Source organism: Elephantulus edwardii, unplaced genomic scaffold, assembly GCF_000299155.1.
Source record: "Elephantulus edwardii isolate Elephantulus edwardi_28Jun2011 unplaced genomic scaffold, EleEdw1.0 scaffold00004, whole genome shotgun sequence".
Taxonomy (NCBI): Eukaryota; Metazoa; Chordata; class Mammalia; order Macroscelidea; family Macroscelididae; genus Elephantulus; species Elephantulus edwardii.
The window spans coordinates 10,973,561-10,997,747 of NW_006399754.1; the positions used below are offsets into that span (position 1 = coordinate 10,973,561).

The window sequence follows — 24,187 nt, forward strand, 5'->3', positions numbered from 1 at the left end:
AGAGAAGGGCTCGCGAGGAGATGAATGAACACAGTGACTGCAGCAATGGGCTCGAGCGTGTCAGAGATTGTGAGAACATCACAGGCTAGGACAGGGTTCAGATCTGTTGTTCACAGCATCGCCCAGAGTTGTAGTTGTACTTGACGCCACCCAACAACAACCCTCCAACAGTGTTTCAAAGGACAATTACCTCCTGACCTCTTTGTTTGCTTGACTACTTTCATACAAAAAAAAGGCAGATCCAATTTGCTAAACCATTTACTTTAACTAGCCCGGTTTTTCATTATGCAAAACCAGTTTTATCGTATAAGAACTATTTGAAAAATTAAAATGAAAAATACTCTGCCAGGAAGGCTATTCAATTACAGCAGGGGGGAAAAAACACTCCCAGGCAACCAAGCTAAGGGTCCAGCTCTATGTACACTTCAATCCGTTTTTTACATGAACTAATGACCAAATATTACTTCATATTTATGAAACAAATAATAAAACCTGTTTCCTTTTTTGTAATTTCTCTAGAAATTATCATGAAGATGATTTTGTCCCATGCCTTTATTTTATAGACAATGAGACGAAGGACCCAGGACTTGAGAGTTTACTGCTCTTTTGTCTATTTGGTAGTGTTTCTCTCCAGGGGAGTAATGTAAATGGAGTATCACCACTGAGACACTACAGACCCTCAGTCATTTCCTCAGACTCCTGGAAGCAAAGGACCTTTGACAATTTAAAGTCACAAATTCCTAACAAGAGATGCAATTTTTTCCACATTATCCTTGGAGAGAGTTTACAAGATTTAGCTGCTGTTGTTGTTTTATGTGTCATTTGTGTCTCATAGCGACCCTCTGTACAACAGCTCTGAGCCCTGCTCTACCCTGAGCAAACCTTGTCATCTTTGACACACCTACTCCCATTACAAGTTTATGCAACCATGTGGCAGTACGTGACATTTTTTTAAAATTTTATTTTATTATTTTTTGTGTGTGTACCGTCAAATCGGATCTGACTGGTACAGGAGGAGACTGTCCCTCTTTCTCCAGCAGAGCATCTGGTGGATTTGAACCACGCAGCTCTAGGATTGCAGTGCAGCTTCTTGCCACTAGGCCACCAGAGCTGCCAGTACATGCCATTTTTATGACCTTTATAGTTTTAAAAGTTCTTGTGTATTTTGAAGGGGTTTTAGTGACACAGTGACTAGAGTATTAAGCTGTGAGAAAAAAGGTTAACAGTTCAAAGCCACTAGACATTCTTCAGGGTAAAGAGGCTGCCTCCTTCCCTGTAAAGGACTGGAGCCTTGGAAACCCTTTGGGACAAGTCTCCTCTGTCCTCCAGAGTCCCTGTGAGTCAGAATCGACTTGACGGTGGTGGATTTCATATTCTGATCTAAAACAGTCTCCTGTAACTTCCTCTTATGAGGACTGCCATAAAGTCTAAACTCTTTTCTATCAGGCAGTTTCCAAAGGCAGGAAGCTGATGATCACATTTCTGCCAAACCTGCAAAGGTCTCCATTGATTCAGTCCTTTCTCACAGAGCCTGTTACCCGACCCCTCCCCATCCTGACAGCCCCTCCATCACGCACACCCTTCCTAACTGGCAGAATCCAGAAGAGCCTGTGTGGCTACCCTGGTCCTTGACAGAACACAGACACAGGGTGTACTCGTTTGGAGCGCCGTCTCCTGGAACTTTTGATAGCCACGCTCTATGTGTTGTGGAGAGTCATCTAAAATAATGAACAGTGTGAGTTTCTTCCCTGTTCTGCACAAGAGGCTGTGTATTAGAAATCAAGTGAACCTTTTAACTCTTCCCTTGTCCTTTATGTGGACATGTCACCAGTGATGGAGTCAGGTATCTCTTTCTTGAAAGCACTGAGTATTTCTGTCCCTGTATAAAAACACTGTTTTGTTTTCTACCCACCACATAAACCTCTGTTTCTTTATCATAATTTACTAACAGACAGAAAATGGGCATACTATTAAATGGTATTAAACTTCCAGGTAAATATGCTATCAAAATCTGTCCTTTTCCCTTGAATATTTTTTTAAAAAACTTAATTTCACTAAATTGCATGTAGTAAGACTCTTCTATTTCTTAAGATTATTATTTTACTCTCTTTGGAGGAATTTTTTTTTATCCTTAAAAACTTTATAGAAAAATTTTAAAGTTTCATGGATAAAAACAATTCATAAATTCCAAGGGGTTTTTTGATAGCTCTTTAAAAAAAATCACTAACAGAAAAATTTCACTTCCCATTTAAGAAAAAAAAAAAAGGGCACACGCATTCATGAGGCCGACCGATCACTAGTATGCTCAGTCACAGGGTGACAGGAAAAAAAAAGTTAACCACCATAAAAGGATGCCTGCATAATCGTGCCTGAAACAACATGCTAGGGTGAGCCTGCTTCAGTCGGGACCAATACTGAATGCTACCACCCTGAGGAGCAAGCCAGCCACTGACAGGTAAGTACGAGCTATTTTGCTTTTGCAAAAAATTCTGTTAAGGAAAACTTTGAAACTTAAGTTTTAAGATACAAGTCAAAAGTTATAACAAATCTGAGCAACAAAGGTGCTATTTACATGATTTAGACCCTCTGGTAATTAATTGGTAGTTCTACTTATTATCAGACAACTAGGAGAAAGCCATGAACTGTGTCAGAAATATCTTTGCTGGAAAAATAGTGCTTACTTTGTACTTTCTGTGAATTCAGTGAAAAACCAAAACCAACAGTTATCATGTAGTCAGCAAGTAATGTCAGGACTCGAAGATGCAGGGGAACTTCTTTTTTTAAGGAAAAGGAATAGGTTATTTTAAAAAAGAGCAATATCTTTGTTGTTTGGTTCATATTTATTATATCAGTAAAGCTAGACATTTTTCCATAAATACATTTTAGAATTTTCATGTGCCAAAAAACCCTCCAGTGAATTAGATGCACCTACTGTCTATATTTATTGCTCAGAATGGAATCGGGTGTAGAAAAACTCTTATTGGAACACTAGCTGTGAGACCTTCCCTAAAGACAACTCCTCCTCAAGGGGTGTGTGGGTGTCCTTCTGTGAAGAGTACAGTAGTTAAGAATATGATCTTTGGAGTTGGTTTCAAAATTAGGCTTTATTATTATTTCCAAACTGTGTTGCTTTGGCCAAGTGACTTAAACTCCTTTGCTTGGGCACTCACTGTAAGACTGGGAGCATTAGTACTGCTAAAGGCTTAATACTACTTCTTGCAGCAAATATTAAAACTATTGGCTATCATTAGTCTCCTCTCTCTTTATCAATTAAACTATTAACGTGTCAAAGCTTTCTTTCCCCACTGTTTCTGTGAAAATTCTTCTTCTGGGACTTTTTCCCAGAAATTTATTGAACAGAACACTATGAAGACTGAGTCTATGACCAATTATACATCAAACTGTGCTTACTGTTTGAACTATCTTTGCTAGTGTGTCAGTGCATGCTTCTCTGTGGGGTTAATCTCTCTGTGGACTACAAAGGGCACACCACTTCACAAAGCACTCTCACTCACATTTACAAGGAGGGCTGTGTCTGCTGTACTGTGGCAGCTTGTGGCTAACTGTGATTCTAGAAGCAATGTCACTGGGACTTCAAATATCAGCAGGGCTACTTTTTATGACTAGTTTTCAGAGGGGCTTCCGCCTAGGATACACTAGGAAAACAGGATCTATGTTCTACTTAAGAAAAGCAGTCAGTGAAAACACTATGGATTTTAACCAATATAAAGTGCTGGAATGGACTGCTGAAAGAACAAAAAAAATACGTTTTAGATAAAGGACAACCAGGGTGTTGCTCCTCAGAGGCAAGGATGACGAAAATTTTGTCACAGGTATTGTAGGCAAGTTGTTAGAAAGAGCCAGGCCCTGGGAAGGGACATCATGCCTAGAAAGACAGAGTCAGGGAAAGAGAAGAAACTCCTTCCTGAGGTGGACTGACACAGAGACCGCAACAGGGAATCTCAGAGATGATGAGGAAGGCAGAGGACAGGGCAAAGCTCCGAGCTACTGTCCACAAGACCGCCGTGAGTCATAGTCGACTTGACAGCAGCTAACAACAATATGGGTTAGAAGGCACTCAAATTACACTGTGGCCATAACAACCTGTTAAACACAGGGAGCCAATAACAATACTAGATCAGGTAACAGTGATGATACTCTGGAAGTTGTAGCTTTGATTCTAGTGGCTTCTGGGGTTAAAGATTCTTGTGGTATCTTAGAAGCTCAAGAGATACGATGAACAAAACAATTTTGTTAAATATCTACAAATGCTTGTAAATATCTAAAAAGTACCATAAAGTCATTTTAGGTGTGCACCTTTCTTTTAGCCAACACTTCAGTTCAAACTGTTTGATTATTAAGATTTTGTTATTAACCATAAAGGCTAAATTTATTTACAAAACCCTTTACTTTAAAATACGCTACTAATAAATGTAAAGATTTTCTTTGTATTAGTACATCTTTCCTCCTGTTCTTTCCTTCTCCCGTTCTCTCCCATTGCACTGCCTTTTCGTGGAATGGGAGCAGAGAATGAAGAAGAGGCAGGAGTTTCTAGAAGGAGCTGCTTATGAATTAAGTCTTGAAGGAAAGCTGGTGCTGAGGCTACAGGAATGGGGGAAAGGAGCCAGGAAAGTGTTACAAAGTCACAGTGTCGTGAGAGAGGATGGGACATTTGAAAGTTTGGAGGTAGCAGTATGACAGATACAGGGCAGTTATCACAGGGGATGTAGTCAGAATCTAGTCACAAAGGAAATTATGTGTCATGAACAGAGTTTTCAGTTCGTGCGGGGTTCACCGTCTGAGGAGCATTTTGAGAGGCTTCTGCTGGTGTAGTGCCATGGAGAAGTGGGGATGCTTAGAAGGAAGGAACTGGCAGTGAGAGCAGTAAACAAGCAGGCAACAGACACAAGCACACACTATTGCAGAGGAGAAGCCAAGCGCAGGAGAGCTCGGGCTACCCGCACACAAACCACTGAGGGAATGAGGGCAGTGGGTAAGGAGAGCTGGCTAGATGGCCTGTGTGGTCCCTGGCTGCGAACCTGTGTTGAAGGAAAACAAAGGAGATTACTTCTTTGAAAATCTTGTTTATCCATAAAGTAAAGACACTTACTATTTCTGTCTAACTTCTAGGGGATAACAGAAACCAAACCCCCAAAATTTGAATCTGCTTTGAACTTTAAGGAGGGGAAAAAACCGAAACACACAAAAAAACCTCAAACTTATAGCAAACTTATTGGAACCGACTCAGCGCTGACCCTCCATTGGGCGTCTGAGGCTGACAAATGCATGGGAGGAGATCACCCCTCTTTCTCCCTGGAGTTGCTGGTGGATTCGAACTGCCAGAGAGTCAAGGCTGTCGGGTGAGCAGTGTAACTCCTTATGGATCCGGTCACATCCTAGTTTGGGAAATATTGTTTTGTTTTTTATTTTATTTTTGTAGAAATTATTTTAGATTTGAAAGAAATGACTACACAGACACACAGCTTACTCATAAAGAGCCCCTTATCCTCTGCAGTTAATTAGCCGATATTTAGGTCAAATCACAGCACATGGAAAGTAGAGTGTCTGTCTTAGTTACACCGAAATGAGAATTAGTGTGAGCTTTTTCTATTACAGCTGCTAAGGATGGTGCTGTGTAAGTCAAGTCATTGTCTGCTTTCCCTACCTTGTTCTCATTTCTGGTCGCTCACGCCTTCCTACTTCCTAAAGCTTTCAAAAGCCAAGTCTGCTGTTGTTGAGAGCTGTGGAGTCGGAATCAACTCACAGCTGGCCCTCCAACAGCTTTTCAGAATCAGTTAATCACACACGAGGAGAATGCCCACACTTCTCCTCGAGAAAAGCTGCTGGATCCAAAGCCATACAAATACTAATAAATCATTATGGAAAAGTGAAAGAAAAAGACAGCTGGAGGTTATGAACTCCAACGTGCAAATGATTTTTAACCAAATGCCTCACAGTATCAGCTCCTTCTCACTTTCCCATCATTTCTAATGGCCTTCACGTGGTGGTGAGGCAGGTCCTCCCTGTGAACCCACTGGGTTAAGGACATTGAATGAGCCACACAGGGAATTTGCAGACATGTAAACACCTTTGCTGCCTTGGAGAACTCCTTCCTTCTCCTGCACTGTCCTATAAATGCCATCTTTCAACAAGCCCAGAGTGAATCGGACAGACCGTGCCACGGTGTCAGCAGCAGGGTGGTGGGGCTAACCGTTCCCTGGGGTGGCTGTCCACTGCTGGTCCTCATGCTGCCACAGCCAGGGAAGCCTGCTTTCCGGAAGGTTCCAGCCCTCCAGGGAGGGAGAAGTCCTGTCAGCCTGACCACTGACAACTCCCTCTGCATGTCACCACCTTGGGACTCTTTAGGTCCTGTCAGGGTCATGCACTTCTCCAGCTGCTCAGCGCTGTGTCACCTCTTCTGGACAATATTCTCTACTTTCTCTGAAAATAGGAGTCATGGATATAGACAAGTCTCTCAATTTACGACTAAAATTTAAAAAAAAAATATCACTTGGTAACGTGCAGAGGTTTATTTAACTAGGTAACTAGGGTGTGTAACCAGTTACCATAGAGATGGTTAACAGTTCTGACACACATGGGTGTCAGACTAGAACTGCACACCATAGAGGTTTTAATGGCTGATTTTTTAGACAGAGATCACCAGGCCTTTCTTCCAAGGAATCTCTAGGTAGACTCAAAAACCCCCTGCCCTCTGGTTATCAGCTGAATATGTGATATTTACACCACTAACTAGTAATTGATTAGCAGCCCAGTGGACAGCCAGTGTGAACGTCCCAGTGCCGTCATGGGAGGTGGGACTGGTCACACTCCATTTCTACACCAGGAATTACCGCTTTCCACTCGCCCCTAGTTCACAAGCCAACGCCACACAGAAAAGCTCAGTGATGTTTGTTTAGTGAAGTACAAGGGGAGTGAGAAAAAACACTGGGTGAGCAGTGTGCTGCCTGCTGTGTGAGAATGCTGCAAACCCAGCAGCTCAGCTTCGAGAACCCTGCGCCAACCCTTAAGCCATGGACGAAGAGAATCGCTATCTGTCCTAATGCATTTTCGTGCCTCCCCTTGTTTGGAGAATTCTCCTGAAACTTCCTCTCTGTTGTCTGCTACTGTGGGTCCTCTGAGTCAGACGGCCTCAAGGTCTAGGTTGTCTTGAGCAAACTTGATTTTTATACAGAGAAGGCAGGCATCAATTATCATTTCAGCAGAACTTGACCCATCCAATTAATTGTTAAAGGTTGAATTTAAACAGAATTCACAGACATTTATCTCTTTCACTTACAGTACTGATAATATTTAAATAATAAAGATTGACCTTTGAGAATTTTAACCCTTTTGTGTCCTAGGGGATATGTAACCCCCCCAGTATTTTCAGCCTCTCAATTTCCGGGGAAGCTGCTCCCCCAGGCAGAGTGTGTTCGACTGCCTTACAGGGACTCGTATAACTGCATGACTCTGGAAAAAATGGGCCTTACCCGCCTAATCTTAACACCTCAGTTCACTTAGTGCATGTGTGTTCTACATAATTGTATCAAAATCCAAATTATCTAAAAAAGAAAGACCAAAACCCACACATGTCCCCTTATCACTCCTGCCTTACTGAGAACACGAGAGATGTCTAAAAATTTCAAAGCAGGCAAGAATTCAATCATAAAAGGGTTAAAATAATTATGAAATTACTAAAAATCTGATATTCTAACACTAACTACATTTTTTTCAATATAGTAAAAGTTTTCTATTTTATTTTGTTTCTACCTCAAATTTTAAAAAGCCAAATATTTTTAGCTGAGATTGTAGAACACATAGGTACACTGTGAAAAAGGACTGGGTCCACATGCACCAATGTCTCCAGGTGGTATCCAAGGTAAATATTTCCAATGCCAAATTACATCAGATCTCAGACCATTTTCTTAAATACTACACAAGAGCTTTTCTTAGGCCTTCTATTTTTTTTTTTTCCATCTTGTGGCTAGATAGAGCCTGTCAGTTCATGTCAACATGTCCGGTTATGCAAAAAAATTCTATGATAGTATCTAGAGAAATGTGAGCAACTCTACTGCAATGAAACAAACTCTAGACAAAAACACATGCTCAGTGTTTTGTGCTTTTCTTTAGGTAATAAAATGGCAACCTTTATAGTACTTCAAGTCCATCCTGGTTTACATTTCTAAATAATATGTCAGAAGTGACTGCTAATAATTAAAACAAAAATTAAATACTTAAGATACCAAATTCAAGAATGACTATTGAAGTTATACCTGAACAATGAGTATAAAAGAGACATTTACAAACCAAATGCTGATCACAGAGCACCACCATGCAAAGAACAAGCGTGACACTTCAAAGAGTCTTTAAAAGTCCAGAGAACTTTGGAAACACACATTTCTCAGTTCTTCAACAACAAAGTAACTCCCTGTCACCCAGTCAGAGCCAACTCATAGCTGACCCTCCAGAAGCTGTAAATTACATGGGAGGAGCTTCCTTCTGAGGAGCTGTTGGTGGATTTGAACCCTCTGCCTCTGGGTTGCTGCTATACCCAGCCTACCAGAGCTTCCTCAGCTCTTCAAAGGCAGTAGGAAATAAATTGTCCCCTGAAAAAGGTATGAATGAGAGCTGGAGTCAGTGACTAGAAAGAAGTATCTGTTGAGACCTTTCAACGCTCTGAGTCTCAGATGTTCCCCTCGGATGTAGGGCGCTGCTCCTGAGGACCACGGAGTCGGAACCCACCCAGAGCTGACCCTGCAGCAGGTTTTCAGGGGCAGTACGGGATAACAGTACTTAACTCACGGGGCCACCGTGGAGTGTACATACGCCATGAGAAAGCTTCTGACACAAAGCTGGCACCTCTTACAAACTAATTCCTAAATCTGAATATAGAGCACTGAAGGGTTAGTTCTGAAAAGTATACCAGAAAACAGACTTTTTTCTAAGAATGGCTGAACTGAACAAAACGTCTTTCTCAGATTTAAAAATCTGAGGAGGCAGTTCTTGACCTATTAATCATTTCACACTCATTGTTTAGTGTTAAGAAAAAATACAGCTAAAACACACAAAAAAAATCACTATTTAACAAAATTATGATTTGGCATATATATCCATGCAGACATCTTTTTGTGTGCAAATCTACCAGGTTGTTTTCTGCCTGCTCAGACGTGGTATGTTGCATAACGGGATGTCTAGATGAACTATTTTTTCTTCCTAAAACTTACTTCACAAAATGTATTGCTCTGATCTTCTTTATTTAACATAAAGTCAGTTAAAAAAAGCATCTTTGGGCTACTATCAGCAACCACACGGTATTTTACTCTATAGCTGTATTACAAAACATTTAATAATTCTCCAAATGATAGGCACTTGATGTGTTTCATTTCTTTCATCTTTATAAACAACACTATCCCAAATGATCTTGAATTTAAACTGGCCAGGCACCTCTGCCATTTCAAGATTCACTGAAGGTTGAATTTAATATGGTAACAAACTCAGGCACACACAAGCTGGTAAGTGATGGCACCATTCTTCTCTGATTCTACAATTAGCTTAATCTTAATATCCACATGGGATAAATTATGTATACTGCATTGCAACAGATGAGGGAGAGAACTATGTAAAAGGGATACATGATTAGCTGTTCTTGTCCTGACATGGGTCCAGAATGAAGGCTGCATAGTGGAATGGACTTGGGGGAAGGGACTGTAAAACAATGAAAGGATTTTTCTTTTACTTTTCAAAGAGAAGAGCGAACTGGGGGGAGGGGCAGGCAGGGAGAAAAGTACAACAACGAATGAATGGAAATCCAACGTCTCTGTAAACTTTCATTAAAATTAATAATTTTTTTAAAAAAAGCAACCTTATTCCTTTAGAAAAGTCTCAGATTTCACTACATATGTCCTCATGTATTTCCCATGAGACTGCTTTATCCTCCAATATAAACTATGTATGCGGATATTTTCACGTAAAAAAACCCAAACATTACATTTTCACAGAGGTGACTCTGTAAGATGAACTATTTTCACCTCGTAAAATTTACTACACAAAATGTACTGCTCTGATCTTCCCCAGTTTTACCAAATTTCATTCTCTTACATGGGATGGGGTCTTCTCACAGGGTTGACCTCTTTACAATTTGGGACTTAAAACTGTCATGGGGAAACAGTGAAATAATCTAAGCACTCATCAAAAGCGTTTTGTTTTGTGTAGCACTGAGTTGGCACTAAACCGCAGCTCACCCTTCCAAGGGGGTTTTCAGAGGCAGCAAACTGCATGGGAGGAGATGGACCATTCCACTCCCACTGAGCCACTGGTAGACCCCAAAGCAGTAGCTAGTATAATTATGTAGTAACACACTGAAATGCTGCAGAAAGTCTATCAAATGTCTATAAAAATCTACATATGACAAATAAATAGATTCTATTGATCCAAGGAAACATTAAGAGACTAAAGCAAAGCAGGATAAAAACCGTGGTTAACGCTCATGCATAAGCGTGGGGGGCTCTGGGGGCCTAGTGTGTAAGAGGCAGCAGGAGGTTCAAGACCACCAGTCGCTCTTCAGGAGGTGAGGAGCCTCTTCCCAGAGGATTTGGTGTTATAGACTGCAGAGTCGGAACCGACTCTAGCGGCAGAGGCCGTAAATTGCATGGGAGGAGACAGCCTACTTTTCTCCCACGGGGCAGCTGGTGGATTTGAATCTGGTACCTTTCGAGTTGGCAGCGTACTTCTCCTGAAACCCCCCTGGAGGGTCAGCTAAGAGTCATTTCCAAGACCACACACAACAACTAACTGTTGGAAGGCACACTGCATGTGTCCTTGGAATAGCAACAAGGTAACACAGTTTAAAATGAAATATTTCCCTTTAAGTTGTTTTAAGTTTTGTCTTTCTCCTTTTTTTTTTTTTTTAAGAAAACCTAACTTTCAGTTCCTAACAAGATCTAAGCTTGTTTCTCATACTTTTTAGGTTAACACAAATCAGATCACTGTGGTAAATTCGTATTTCACTACATAAATGTGTGACTGATTTCATTTCCTGGCAGTGATATGCATTTGGCTTTTTTTTAAACCAACTGAAATTTAGTATAAAAAAAGTTTTACAGCCATCTAAATGTGGGGTGCTTTACATGAATTTATTCTTAGGCAAGCAATGATTCAGAAAAAACGGAGGGGAATTTCTGCCTAAAATGATAGTTTATTCATTCCCTCTCGTCACAAAAATGCATCTGTCCTGTTGAGATGATTCCAGTTCCTCTGGGGTGCTCTGGTGGCGTAGACCATAGGGAGCTACTTCTAATCCAAAGGCCATGTCTCTGTGGTGGTTCAAATCCACCAGTGGCTCCATGGAAGAAAGAGGGGCACTCTCCTCCTGTGTGATTTAGAGCCTCCAAAAATCTACTTCAAGGTCAGCTATGAACTGGTTCCAGTTCCTTTGCCAAGGTTTTGTCAAACCCACTCAATTATGAGCCTAAAAACGTCAATGTTACATTCTGTTCTTCCTAACCTGGATCATCTACTTAACTATAGCGTATAATAATCATGGATTTTTCAAAATTAAGTAAACCCTGCAATCTTCAAAATTAGTCAGTTTATAGTGCTTTAAATGGAATATGCTTTCACTGAAACGCACCCTTCTTGGTTTTTTTCCTAGAGGCCTTGAACGATCACCGGAAGATTTTAAAAAAATGGATTACAACTTGACCCTTCCCTCTGCCACTCCTCAAGGAAATGATTGTGACCTTTACGCACACCACAGGACGGCCAGGATCGCGATGCCTCTGCATTACAGCATCGTCTTCATCATCGGGCTTTTGGGGAACTTACTAGCTTTGGTGGTCATCATTCAAAACAGGAAAAAAATCAACTCCACTACCTTATATTCAACCAATCTGGTGATTTCTGACATACTTTTTACCACAGCTTTGCCTACACGGATTGCCTACTACGCCCTTGGCTTTGACTGGAGAATTGGGGACGCCTTGTGTAGGGTAACTGCGCTTGTGTTTTACATTAATACCTACGCGGGCGTGAACTTTATGACCTGCATGAGCATTGATCGTTTCTTTGCTGTGGTTCACCCTCTGCGATACAACAAGATGAAAAGGATTGAACATGCAAAAGGCATCTGTATCTTTGTCTGGATGCTAGTGTTTGCTCAAACACTCCCACTACTCATAAGACCCATGTCAAAGGACGAGACTGGAAGGACTACGTGCATGGAATATCCAAACTTTGAGGGGACGCAAGGCCTTCCCTGGATTCTTCTCGGTGCGTGTCTAGTCGGGTACATCCTCCCGCTCGTCATCATCCTCTTCTGCTACTCCCAAATCTGCTGCAAACTCTTTAAAACTGCCAAACAAAACCCACTGACTGAGAAATCTGGTGCAAACAAAAAGGCCCTCAACACCATCATTTTCATAATCATCGTATTTGTTATCTGTTTCACACCGTACCACGTTGCAATTATCCAACACATGATCAAAAAGCTTCACTTTTCTGACCTCCTGGACTGCCGCCACAGACACTCGTTCCAGATTTCTCTGCATTTCACAGTTGGCCTCATGAACTTCAACTGCTGCATGGACCCTTTCATTTACTTCTTTGCATGTAAAGGGTACAAGAGAAGAGTGATGAAGATGTTGAGACGCCAAGTCAGTGTGTCCATTTCCAGTGCCGTCAGGTCAGCCCCCGAAGACAACTCACGTGAAATGACAGAAACCCAGCTGATGATACATTCTAAGTCTTTAAATGGAAAATAAAAAGGCAGTCAGTCTTGGGTTTACAGCAAAATGAACTTTATGAAGAGTCGGCAGGACTTATAAAGCAAAGGGATTATCCAACTTGCATCCAGGAGTCCTTAACCACTTTGTGACTCAAGGGACACAGTGTCCAGCCACATCTTCTGCCTCTGAAGTCAAGTGGGAAAGGGGGATCCCACTCTAGTACATGCTGCCATCTGGTGGGGACATATGTAACTACAAGATGCTGAAGAAACAGGTCTCGTCCCAGTAACTCCAGGACCAAACACCCCATGGGATATATGTGTCCCAGTGATTGTATAAAAATTCATCTTACCTCAATTTTTTTCCACTTAATTAAAAATGCCTACCATTAGTAAAAAATATGTTTGCAACAACAGAATAATTCAGTCTTTAAAGCCTAAAGAAGAAACTTTCATTGTGTTCTAATTCCCCATTTCAATTTCAGAGAAAGCTGAAACATGTAACTCAAGGGAACAACATATAGCAAAAGTTCTAATTTGTAAACGAAATAATATGCCAAAATGGAAACTGTTACAGTAACTCTCAGCTGTAAAAAGAGAAAAATGATGTGTCCATGAAAATTTAATTGTTACTTCCTGCCAATAATCTGGCAAAAGAAAAAACAGTAACTGGATTATACATCACCAATGTAAAATATGTTAATAATGTAACATATTTCTTAAATATATGGGTCTTTTTACAATTTTAGATCTTTTTTTTTTTACTCTTCAGTAACACCAGTTTCGAATCATAAACTTTGTTTCAACGTACTCTTTTGGAATAAAGAGCAGAAAGTTATAAAATGTTGAGTATGTTTCTAATACTCACTACTTTATCACTAAAAATATTAGGGTAAATGTAATTAGCAGTAGATATATTTGAGTATTTATATTATAAATGTCTGTGGTTACTAAGGTGATGAAGTATTGAAGAGTCAGCCCGCCCCCCGCCCCCAAAGTCCACACAGTACTTTTTTTTCAGGCAAAAAGCAAGGATAGATTTATTAGAAAGTTACATCCTAAAAGGTAGGACCTTCCTCTTTGAAAAGAAATACCGAGGGGGCCCCACATAAAATATTTAGGAGCTTGTTTTTTACAAAGACAAGAACTGTAAGAAGTATTCCTATGAAAGTGGAGCCCCTAGGTGGTATAAATGGTTAACATGATTGGGAGCTCAACACAAACCCAGAGGTTCCAATGTACGCATGTGTACCTCAGAGCAAAGGCCTGGCGAACTACTTCGAAAACACCAGCCACTAGAAACCCTGAGTAGCCCGGTTCTAATTCATGGTGACACAAATGTAGTCACTAGGAATTTAAATCAACTCAAAGTAACGGATTTATTTTTTAATTGAGAAGAAGGTTGTGCTCTTTATACTTTTATACTTGTTATATTCTTTCTAAGAATAAAAAGTTGTATGCTTTGTTTTATTTGTGTCTTTAGGGGATGATTTCTTTTCCGCGAATGGCTGATAGTATCTTATAACTGTATTTCAATACTTGGTTACCAGAAGGTGAATATGTGGCAGCAGAGAATGGAGCTGCTATCTGCTTAAAGACGACGCTTATGTACATAGGTGGTAAAACAGAAAACTATAGGCTTGGAGGTCTCAGGATTCTTTGCAACATTCATACTTGCACACAGGAATATCTTAGCATGGACATCTAGACCTTTTGGCACAGTCAACTTGGCTGCTGCTTCAAATCTGTTCGACCAACACTGTATCTACACTGACAATGGAACCAGCTTTTATAGTGGAACAGAAAACCCCAAATGCTGTGTCACCAATCATACTTTCAAACATAGAGTTTGTACATTCTAAGATCTTGCCATTTAAACGAGGTATAACTAACAAACCAATTTAGATGCACACATCTATGTTCAGCTTAGAAGTAGTGTCACATTTTGAAAGATGGCTTTAGTGCCACTGTTGTAAAACGGGACTGACATCAGGGTTGGGGGGAGACTGAGAAAGAGGGGACAAATAATGTATACTGCATTGAAACAGATGAGGGAGAGCACTGTTTAAAAAGGGATATAAGAGTAGGTATTATCGTCATGACAGGAGTCCAGAATGAAGGCTGCACAGTGGAGTGAACTTGGGGGAGGGATTGTACAACAATGAAAATAATTTTTCTTTTACTTTTCAAGTAAAAGAAGAGCGAACTTGGGGGTTGGAAGGAGGGGTGGACAGGGAGAAAAGTGCAACAATGAATGACTGGAAACCCTAAGTCTCTGTAAACGTTCATTAAAATTAGTAAAAAAAAAAAAGCACAGTATAATTTAAATGGACACTACCTAGCATAAATTAGCCCTTGAAATGATGTATTTTGGTTCCTTTTCAGTTAGCAGTAATTTATTAATACCTGTAAGGTCAAAAAGCCACTGATGACTGGTTGTAGGTACAGAATGCAGAGGTGAAAAGCATGAATTACAAGTGTTCTGGGAAGCACATGTGGCCCTCGCCTCTGTGTCCCGTGAGGAGGAAGCTCACATCATGAGAACGGCTGCTCATGGAAACCTGTTTTACACTAAGCTTTTAAAAACTGATAATTTAAATAACAGCCTTGACTTTCCAGTCAATAATATCTTATTTAGCTAGGAATGAGCAATTAGTCACTGACCTTTCTACGTGCTACTTTTTCCATACATTCAACAGGCATTATCTCATTTAATCTTTACAAGGTGTCCCTGGGCGGCACACTTACTTACTTGTTAGTTGAAATGGTGAACTGAACCCACACAGAGGGGTGTGGGCAGACAATCTGCTTTTGAAAGATCACAGTGTTTACAATCCTGTAGGGCACATTCTGCTCGGATAGACACAGAAAGGCCATGGGCTGGAATTGACTCCATGGCAAAGAACAATCTACAACCTTATGAGATGATACTGTTATCCTTGTTGTAATGATGGTAGAACTACAGAATCAGGGCCACACTGAGTGGTGAGTCAACGCTTTAAACCCAAATAATCCGGTCCTAATGCCTTTTTTCTGACTCCGAGTATTAGGATGTTGCTATTAACTGAAAGGTGTTTTGGTGACTTAGTGGTAAGGAACTGCTCCGCCCAACTCAAAGGTATGTGGTTCAAATCCACCAAATGATTCATGGGAGAAAAAGCAGGCAATCTCTTCCCATGTGATTTATAGCCTTTGGCAATCAGCTATGACTTGGCTCTGACTTGACAGCCAGCATAAAACCACCACCACCACAACTAAATGAAGTATGTTCATTAAGAGGTGGGTCCTGGCCCACCCTCTAACCTGAAGTCTACCCCTTTATTTCCTGTGGTTTTCCATGTCTTGGATACTTCTCCGTCACCATCACTCCAACTGAAGGTTCATTTGTCATCTATCCTCTAAAAGGACCCTCTTTCTTTCTCTGTAAACGTAAGCTTCATTCTTCAAGGCACCCAAATCTGAAACTTGAGGATGCTTCTTTCATTCATGGTATTTAGGAAGTGAAGAATTACCGAGTTTCCCTGTCTTATAGCATCTTCTCTCCTGGCTCTCTTTTCTTTGCCTGCTAACATCGTCCTAGGCTACACACTGGCACTCTCACTCCTAACTCAACATAACGGCTTGCTCTCTGCTCTCAGCTAGCGTTCAGAAGCAGGAGTGGCATCTACTTCCTAAACAACATGCTTATACTTGTACAAAGCCTAGAGCACTATACTACATACATAATTTTTAGTATTTACTATGCTCATGGAAATCAGGAACTGTTCAGTCTGCTAGATCACATTCCAACATCCATCCTACATTGTTGTAGCTGATTGCTGTCAAGTTGAGCATGACTCATAGTGACCCTATGAACAAAAGGCTTGAAGCCCCTCTACAACTATCGACATTTATCAAAGTTCATAGAGTTTCCAGAGGCGTGTTGTTTAGGAAGTGGATGCCACTGACCTCCACCATATTTCCCAGGTCCATCAACTGGGTGGGTGAAAGCATGTGACTGTTGTTAGACTTGGGATTGAGGGCAAAGTGCTATGTCATTTCCAGAGAGCAGTGAGGGACAATTCCGTTCTTTGCTGACACAGTAACCACAGATGCTCCAGATAGCGAGTTCTTTGTCAACCTGGGTCGTTGAATAAATCTCTGTTCCCATCTCCTGTCCACATATGGACAAGTAATTATAAATTACAAACAACAAATTGCATTATGTATCAAAACCTAGGCTACTCTGATAAATAGAGTTCTTAATTCACATAGAATGCAAAGATGTATGGTGTTAAAAAAAGAAAAGACAGATATGGAAACTATTCCTATCTTCTGGCAAACAAATAGAATCCTTGTTAATTTACTTTTATTTTAACATTTCATCCCCCAGGAATGAGAACAGTTCCCTGGAGCTGTCATATAAATTTCTCTGCCATGCTATTAAACGCCCTCCACTGTCTTCTGTTATAGTTTCTTCGAATGAGTCTAGTTTCTTCCATCACTATTCCATGGATAAAAATAGTATAAGTAGTACAGTGAAATCTGCAAAATCTAGCTGTCAAAGAAAGAAAACAAACATTTCCCAATAGGAGAGACTGACAGGAAAATGGTGTGACTACACATCGTCAGAGGAAAATTCATGTGACCCAGAAGAACAAGGTGGTACTGGGAGGTCTGGCTCTCACACACTTCACTCTGTTTACTCCCACTGGGGGGCTTCTGTTTCTTCACCTTTATTTCTTCTTTATATTTACATCCAAATCTCACCGCCTTCTGACACTCTTCATTTCCTACTTTTAAAGTCATCCATCTTCCTGCTTTGCATTTGGTTTTTCAATCTATTCCCCAGTTTTAAATTTAGATTTATGACCTTACAATTAAGGGGGGGGGATATTGGAGGCCTGAGTCATGGCTCTAGCTGAACTGTTAGCCAGCTGTCTCACCTTCATGTCACCTGTTAAGCCTTTCTGAATGTCTGTTTTCTAGTCAGGAGTGGCACCCACTTCCTAAACAGCACACCTCTGGAAATTCTAAGAACTTTGATAAATGTTGACAGTTACAGAAAGGCTTCAGGCCTTTCATTCAGAGAGTTGTTATGAGTCGTGCTCAACTCGACGGCAATCAGCAACAATTAGTTAATATGTCCTCCAAACCATGACATTGTGCCTGGCCTACTACTTCACGTGCATTATCTCTGAATGCCTAAACACTGGGGGCTGCAACCTTGACTTTCACATCTTCCTACTCCAGCAGCACACAGCACAGTGGCTTATTAGTTAATGCTGTGTACTGAATAAAGGTCACCACTGGTACCACTGGACCTACAGGCAGCATCGTGATAGATGGAAAAAAGACTGAAACTGTTAACAACTTCATCTTACTTGGATCCACAATTAACACCCTTGGTACCAGCAGTCAGGAAATCAGGAAATGTATTGCAGTGGGAAAGACTATACAGTGGACCTCTCCAAATTATTGAGGAATGATGATGTCAGTCTGAGGACTAAGATGTGTCTGATTCAGCTCATGGCCTTTCTGATCACTTGGTGTGTGTGTGAGAGCTGGACAATGAATAAGCATGACAGCCCTTGAGCTGTGGTGTTGAAGAGAAGAGCACTGAACATTCCATGGACGGCCAAAAGAACAAATATGTCTTGGAGAGGCTGCAGCCGGAGTGTTCTTTGGAGGCAAAGATGATGAGGTCTTGCCTCACATACTTCAAGCATGTTTCCAGGAGAGGCTACTCCTTGGAGAGGAACATGATACTTAGAAAGTTGGAGGGCTGGTGAAGGAGAGGACGACTTTCAACCAGGTGGACTGACCCATGACTGTTACAATGTGTGTGACTCTAAAGTGTCAGGAAGTGTGAGGATGGCACAAGACAGGGCAGTGTTCAGATCTGTTATTCACAGGTCCACAACTATAGGTGGTACTCGACTCGACAGCACCTACCAACCAAGGTCACCAATGGAGCTCTGGTTGCCTACAAGACGCTGCACTGCAACTGCAAAGGGCATGCGGTTCAAATCTACCCGCTGCTCCAAGGAAGAGGGATGGGCAATCCGCTGCTGCGGGATTAACTGCTTCTGAAAATCCACTGGAGGGGCAGCTATGGGCCAGTTCTTACTTAACTACACACAACAACAACAAAGGTGACCAAATAGCCGAGGGATTATATGCTTTGCACTATTAAATTCTGATGGATAAAAGAAGAGTTTCGCATTAGTGCGTGTCATAATGGGTTAGGTGACAACTGATAACAAATATGTGCCTGGTGCTGAAATGCTGTTGTTGTTGTTGTGTATCATCCAGTCTGAACCGACGCACAGCTGACCCTCTGGTGGGTTTCTACTGGCAGTAAATCACACGAGAGCAGACCGCCCATTTTTCAGCTGCGAAGTAGAAAGATATTTAAGTCAACTTTTCTTTCCTAGAAGAAAGTTTCTGTTGAGAGTGTAAGAAGACTATTACACCTTTTCTCCTTCTTTCCATGCATAAAAGCAACATATATAACTACTTGTTTAATATATTCCTGGTGATACAAACACCTAGGCTATTCAACTTAGAGAAATCACTTAACAAGGTAGCTGTCAGACAGAAGAATGTGTATGAGGGAAACATACATGGAACATTACAAATTACAATTCTGTCTTGTATTTTAGAGAGAGCAAACTGTAATAGTTACTAGGGATAGGAAAAAGGAGGCTAAGGGTGATGGGAAAATCACGCTGATTAAGAGTAGAGTTACACAGGCAATTTTTAAAATTGCACTCAGCAGACTACACTTGTAAAAAAATCTGAAACAACTCAAGTTGTATGATAGGTTTATTTACAATGCTAAAAAGTGTAGCTGCTTGCCATTCATAGCCCAATGGGTCTCTATTCACCGATTTTCTCCTGTGGCACAGAATCTGATGTATGGGGAAGTAACACCTGGGGCTCTGCACGTCTGGACTACATTCTGGGAAGCCACTACATCTAACAGTGAGGAGGTCTCAGATCAACTTTCATCTTCACTACACCAGTCACACAGCAAATGGGTTCCTAGCTGGAGTGATCCGTCACGTGGCCAAGACGTCACTGACGGTTTGCGTTTTTTTTTTTTTAAAGCAGCATGGCAGACGTCAATGACTTTCTCTCCTCCCCTTCTCGAGGTCCAGGACTGAGGTCCACTCTTCCTTCTTTTGGTTCCCCTTGCAAGGTGCCACGTCCACACATTGTCTCCGGACCTTGCCACCGGAAGGAGAAAGCCATGATTTTGGTTTGGCTTTAATAGTTTATCTTCCTCAAAATTTTCAAAGCACTTCTCTTTCTCTTGATCTGCCCTTCTAGAGGGCTTCTGCACACTGTTAATGATGCTCTTTGGTTGTTTTTTTCTTTCTTTTAAATTTATTTTTAATTTTAGTAAAAATTTACAGAGACTTTGGATTTCCATTCATTCATTGTTGCACTTTTCTCCCCTCCCAACCCTCCCCACTAGTAAGTACACTACCCTCTTGGAAAAGTAAAAGAAAAATTCTTTCATTGTTTACAAACCTTCCCCCAGGTCCACTCCACCATGTAGACTTCACTCTAGACACCTGTCATGACAAAAATACCTAATCACATATCCCTTTTAAACAGTTTTCTCCCTCATCTATTTCAATGCAGTATACATTACTGAACCCCTCTTTCTCAGTCTCCCCCAAACCCTGATGTCAGTCCTGTTTTACAACAGTGGCATCATGCAGTATTTGTCCTTTTGTGACTAAGATACTTCACTCAGTATAATGTCCTCCAGAGTCACCCATTTTGAATAATATTGCACGAGTTCCTTGGTTTTCAATGCAGTGTAGTATTCCATTGTGTGAATATACCACAGCTTCTCTATCCATTCGTTTGTTGATGGGCCCTTAGGTTGTTTCCAACTCCTTGCTATTGTGAACAAAGCCACAATAAACATGGGTGTGCATATATCTGCTTGGATGTCAGTTATAGTCTCTTTGGGGTATATTCCCAGTAGTGGAATTGCTGGGTCAAATGGTATCTCTATTCGCAACTTTTTGAGAAAGCGCCATACTGCCTTCCATAGTAGTCGCACCATTTTACACTCCAACCAACAGTAAATAAGGGTTCCAGTTTCTCCACCACCTCGCCAGCATTTGTTGCTTGCTGTTCTGTTAAATTTTGCTATTATTCTGACTGTGGTGAGTTACTATCTCATAGTTGTTTTAATTTGCATCTCTCTTAGAGCTAGGGATTTTGAACATTTCTTCACGTGCTTGTTAGCCATCTGAATGTCTTCTTTGGTGACGTGTCTGTTCATGTCCTGTGCCCATTTTTCTATTGGATTATTTGCCTTTATCTTGTTGTGGTGCTCAAGTATTTTATAAATTCTGGATACAAGTCCCTTATCTGACATGCCATTCCCAAATACTTTTTCCCAGTCTATGGCTTCTCTTTTTACCCTTTTGGGGAAGTTTTTGGATGTGCATTAATGATGCTCTTTGGATGCCTTGTCTTCTCACCAAACTGTGAGCAACTTGTGGACAGGAGCCACAGTCCTTTGCAAGAATGGTACCTGTTAGTTTATCTAAAACAAGGGCTCACGTACTTCCTGACGGGTGCTTATCTGTTTTCTCAGACTATGAGAACATTTATTTCTGGTTTCTGTCTCATGTAAGAATGACTTTTCCCGTGCAAGTTTTAAGAAGAAAGAAGGTTGTCAGAATGAAACTACGAACACTACAAAAGAGCTACATTTCAGTCTTATGCTAAAAAAAGCAACATTTTTGATGTGTTCTGAGTGCATGAGGGCAAAAGTCACAATTCTCCCCAAAAGGTTCTTTGGTGTTTGCTTCATACTATAGTGAAAATATAGGCAGCAACTGCCTGTAATGCAGCTTTGAAACAAACAAACTAAAAAACACAAAAAAAACAACAAGCGTATTAAGTACTAAGTCTCTCTTGCATTTGTAATTCAAGAGAGTAACCAGTGTTTATATATGCTATCTCATGTCGTATTTTCCCTTTAACAGAGTGAGGGCAAACTCTTGTATTCAAACATTACTGATTTTGTTTAAAGTATAGCTATTAAGAAGGTGTCATCAAAACAGATCCACAGACATGAATTTATAGACATGACACCCCATAGCCTCCCAGGTTTTAAGTTCTAGTAATCTCTCCAGGGTTTACCTAGACTATGACCCATCACTGAGTCTGTTCCCATTACCTATGCTCCTAGTCAGATCCGAAGAGATATTAGGAAGTTTGTGGTGGGGTCAGAGTTGAGGGCTGATGTGGGTCCTACTCATGCAGAATTCAGAGAACAAATGTTACACAGTTTAGAAATCAAGAGAGGTGTGCGCTACGGCTGTGTCCTTTCTCCATAGGTCTGAGCCATGTTCAACTGCTGTTCACGTGGAACTCTTATCCACTTGAACTTTCAAAGTTCTTCTTTGAGTATAGCTACTACCATCTACCATCAAAATCTAAACCTGTGGTGGCTTCAACTGGGCTCACACCCTAAGGTTCAATGCTCACCGCAGCGGCTGTATGCTGAGCAAATCATTCAAGAAGCTAGATATGATGAGCAATACTGTGGAATCAGAATTGGAGGAAGAGGCTTGCTGCATGAAATGAAAAACTACTAGCTTTTAATATTTATTGCATTTCAATATCAAGAAAACAAAAATCATCACCACTGGGTAAATAGTCAAAATCATGACAGATGGAGAAAAGATTTAAGCTGTCAATGATTTCATCTTACGTGAACTCAAAATTAATACCCTTAGTATGAACATTCAAGAAACCAAAAGATGTGTTATACTGGGAAAATCAGCTGTCAAGGGCCTCTCTACAGTGCTAGTGAGCAATGACATCAGTCTGAAAACTAAGGTGCACCTGGTCCAAGTCACGACCTTTTCAATTACTTGTTATGTATGCATCAGAAAGTTAGACAATGATCAATGACTCTGTATGGACTAATACCACAAGGACTGCATTAATGGGCTCAGTTATATCAGAGTTGGTGAAGACGGTGCAGGATATAGGACAGGGTTCAGAGCCATTCACAGGGGTGCTACATGTTGCAGTCAATGTATAGACAGTACTACTATAAGTATTACTAGAGTCCAGTGGTACTGCCTATAGTACGAAGGTCCTGCTAGAGATTGTTGTTGTTATGTGCTGCTGAGTCAGAATCAACTTGGAGCTGATCCTCAAGTTGGTTTTCAAAGGTATTAAATTGCATTGCAGGTTATTTCCCATCCTTCTGCTGGGAGTAGCTGATGGATCCAAACCACATGCCTTTGGGAATGTTGCACAGCTTCCTACACTCAGGCCCCCAGAGCTCCCTGCCACAGATGGCAGGACATTAAAACGTATCACACTGTATCCTTTTGACTAATTTGTGTGGAAATGCCGTTTGAGTCTCAGACAACTTACGTCAATATAACATGTCTGACAAAGTGTGGATAATTTTTTAAGCTACGTGATAGTTGATGGTAGTTATTATACCAGTGTGTGTATATGCAGAGTTCTTTAGTAAAGTTTTCTCAAGTAGTGATTAGTGTAATCTCTCACAAATTATCATTCTCCTATAACATCAGGAACGGAAGCAGAAATTCAGAGAAGGGATCAGAAAGGAAAGAGATTTACAACAGCAAATACTAGCAGCTATTAACATGACTAATAGTCTCTGTGTCTAACCAGTTACCTGTAACAACCTAAACGATATGGAAATACAGAAATGGGGCATACAGTGGCCACATCTGGATTCTACATGACATCAAAAGTCGTCTCAAAAGACCTACAAGAAATCCTAGTCAGAGAAGATTTTCAATGATGAAATCAGCAGAGAAGAACAGGTCACAAAGTCATCGGAATGCACAGGGAAAGACTACCAAGGTCACACACACACACACACACACAAACACACACACACACGACAGAGACCGAGGAGCGCACCCTGTGAACATTTTATCTCCTAAAACAAAAGGCAATGAAAAAACAGATCCCAAATTAATATATAATGCTTCAGATTTGAGAGTACTGGTTTGTAAATAATGTATGTGTGTATGTTATTGCTGTTGTTGAATGCCTTCAAGTCGAGCACAACACATAGCGACTCTATGAACAAAAGGCCTGAAGCCCCTCTACAACTATCGACATTTATCAAAGTTTGAAGAGTTTCCAGAGGCATGTTGTTTAGGAAGTGGATGCCACTCCTGCTTCCAAACATAGATATTTATAAAACTATTCTCGGATTATTAGTTTTATTAGTCAAGGTTCATTTATAGATATGAAAAATCTCTTGAACTATTTTGAGCAGAAAAAAAAATCATACACAGAACTGTTGTTGTTATGTGCCGTCGAGTTGCTTGCAACTCATAGCGACCCTATGTACAACAGCCCTAAACTCTGCTCTGTCCTGTGCCAATCGCACTGTCTCTGACACTCCCATCCTGATTATCCCAGTCACTGAATCAATCCATCTCATAGAGG

At 40.8% G+C, this 24,187-nt stretch overlaps 2 protein-coding genes across 2 annotated transcripts in view; one reads left to right on the forward strand and one right to left on the reverse strand.

The window, feature by feature from the left end:
- Positions 1-24,187, reverse strand: part of UBAC2 (UBA domain containing 2) — a 244,828-nt gene that overhangs the window by 115,942 nt on the left and 104,699 nt on the right. The gene's annotated exons all lie outside the window — the stretch shown is intronic.
- On the forward strand, positions 11,685-12,758 carry LOC102853505 (G-protein coupled receptor 183-like). The gene has a single exon (XM_006879556.1). It carries the CDS (start codon positions 11,685-11,687, stop codon positions 12,756-12,758), a length of 1,074 nt encoding a protein of 357 aa, XP_006879618.1.

Bases quoted from the DNA above. Each gene is read 5' to 3' on its own strand.
- LOC102853505 (XM_006879556.1), top strand. From the start codon at position 11,685: ATGGATTACAACTTGACCCTTCCCTCTGCCACTCCTCAAGGAAATGAT.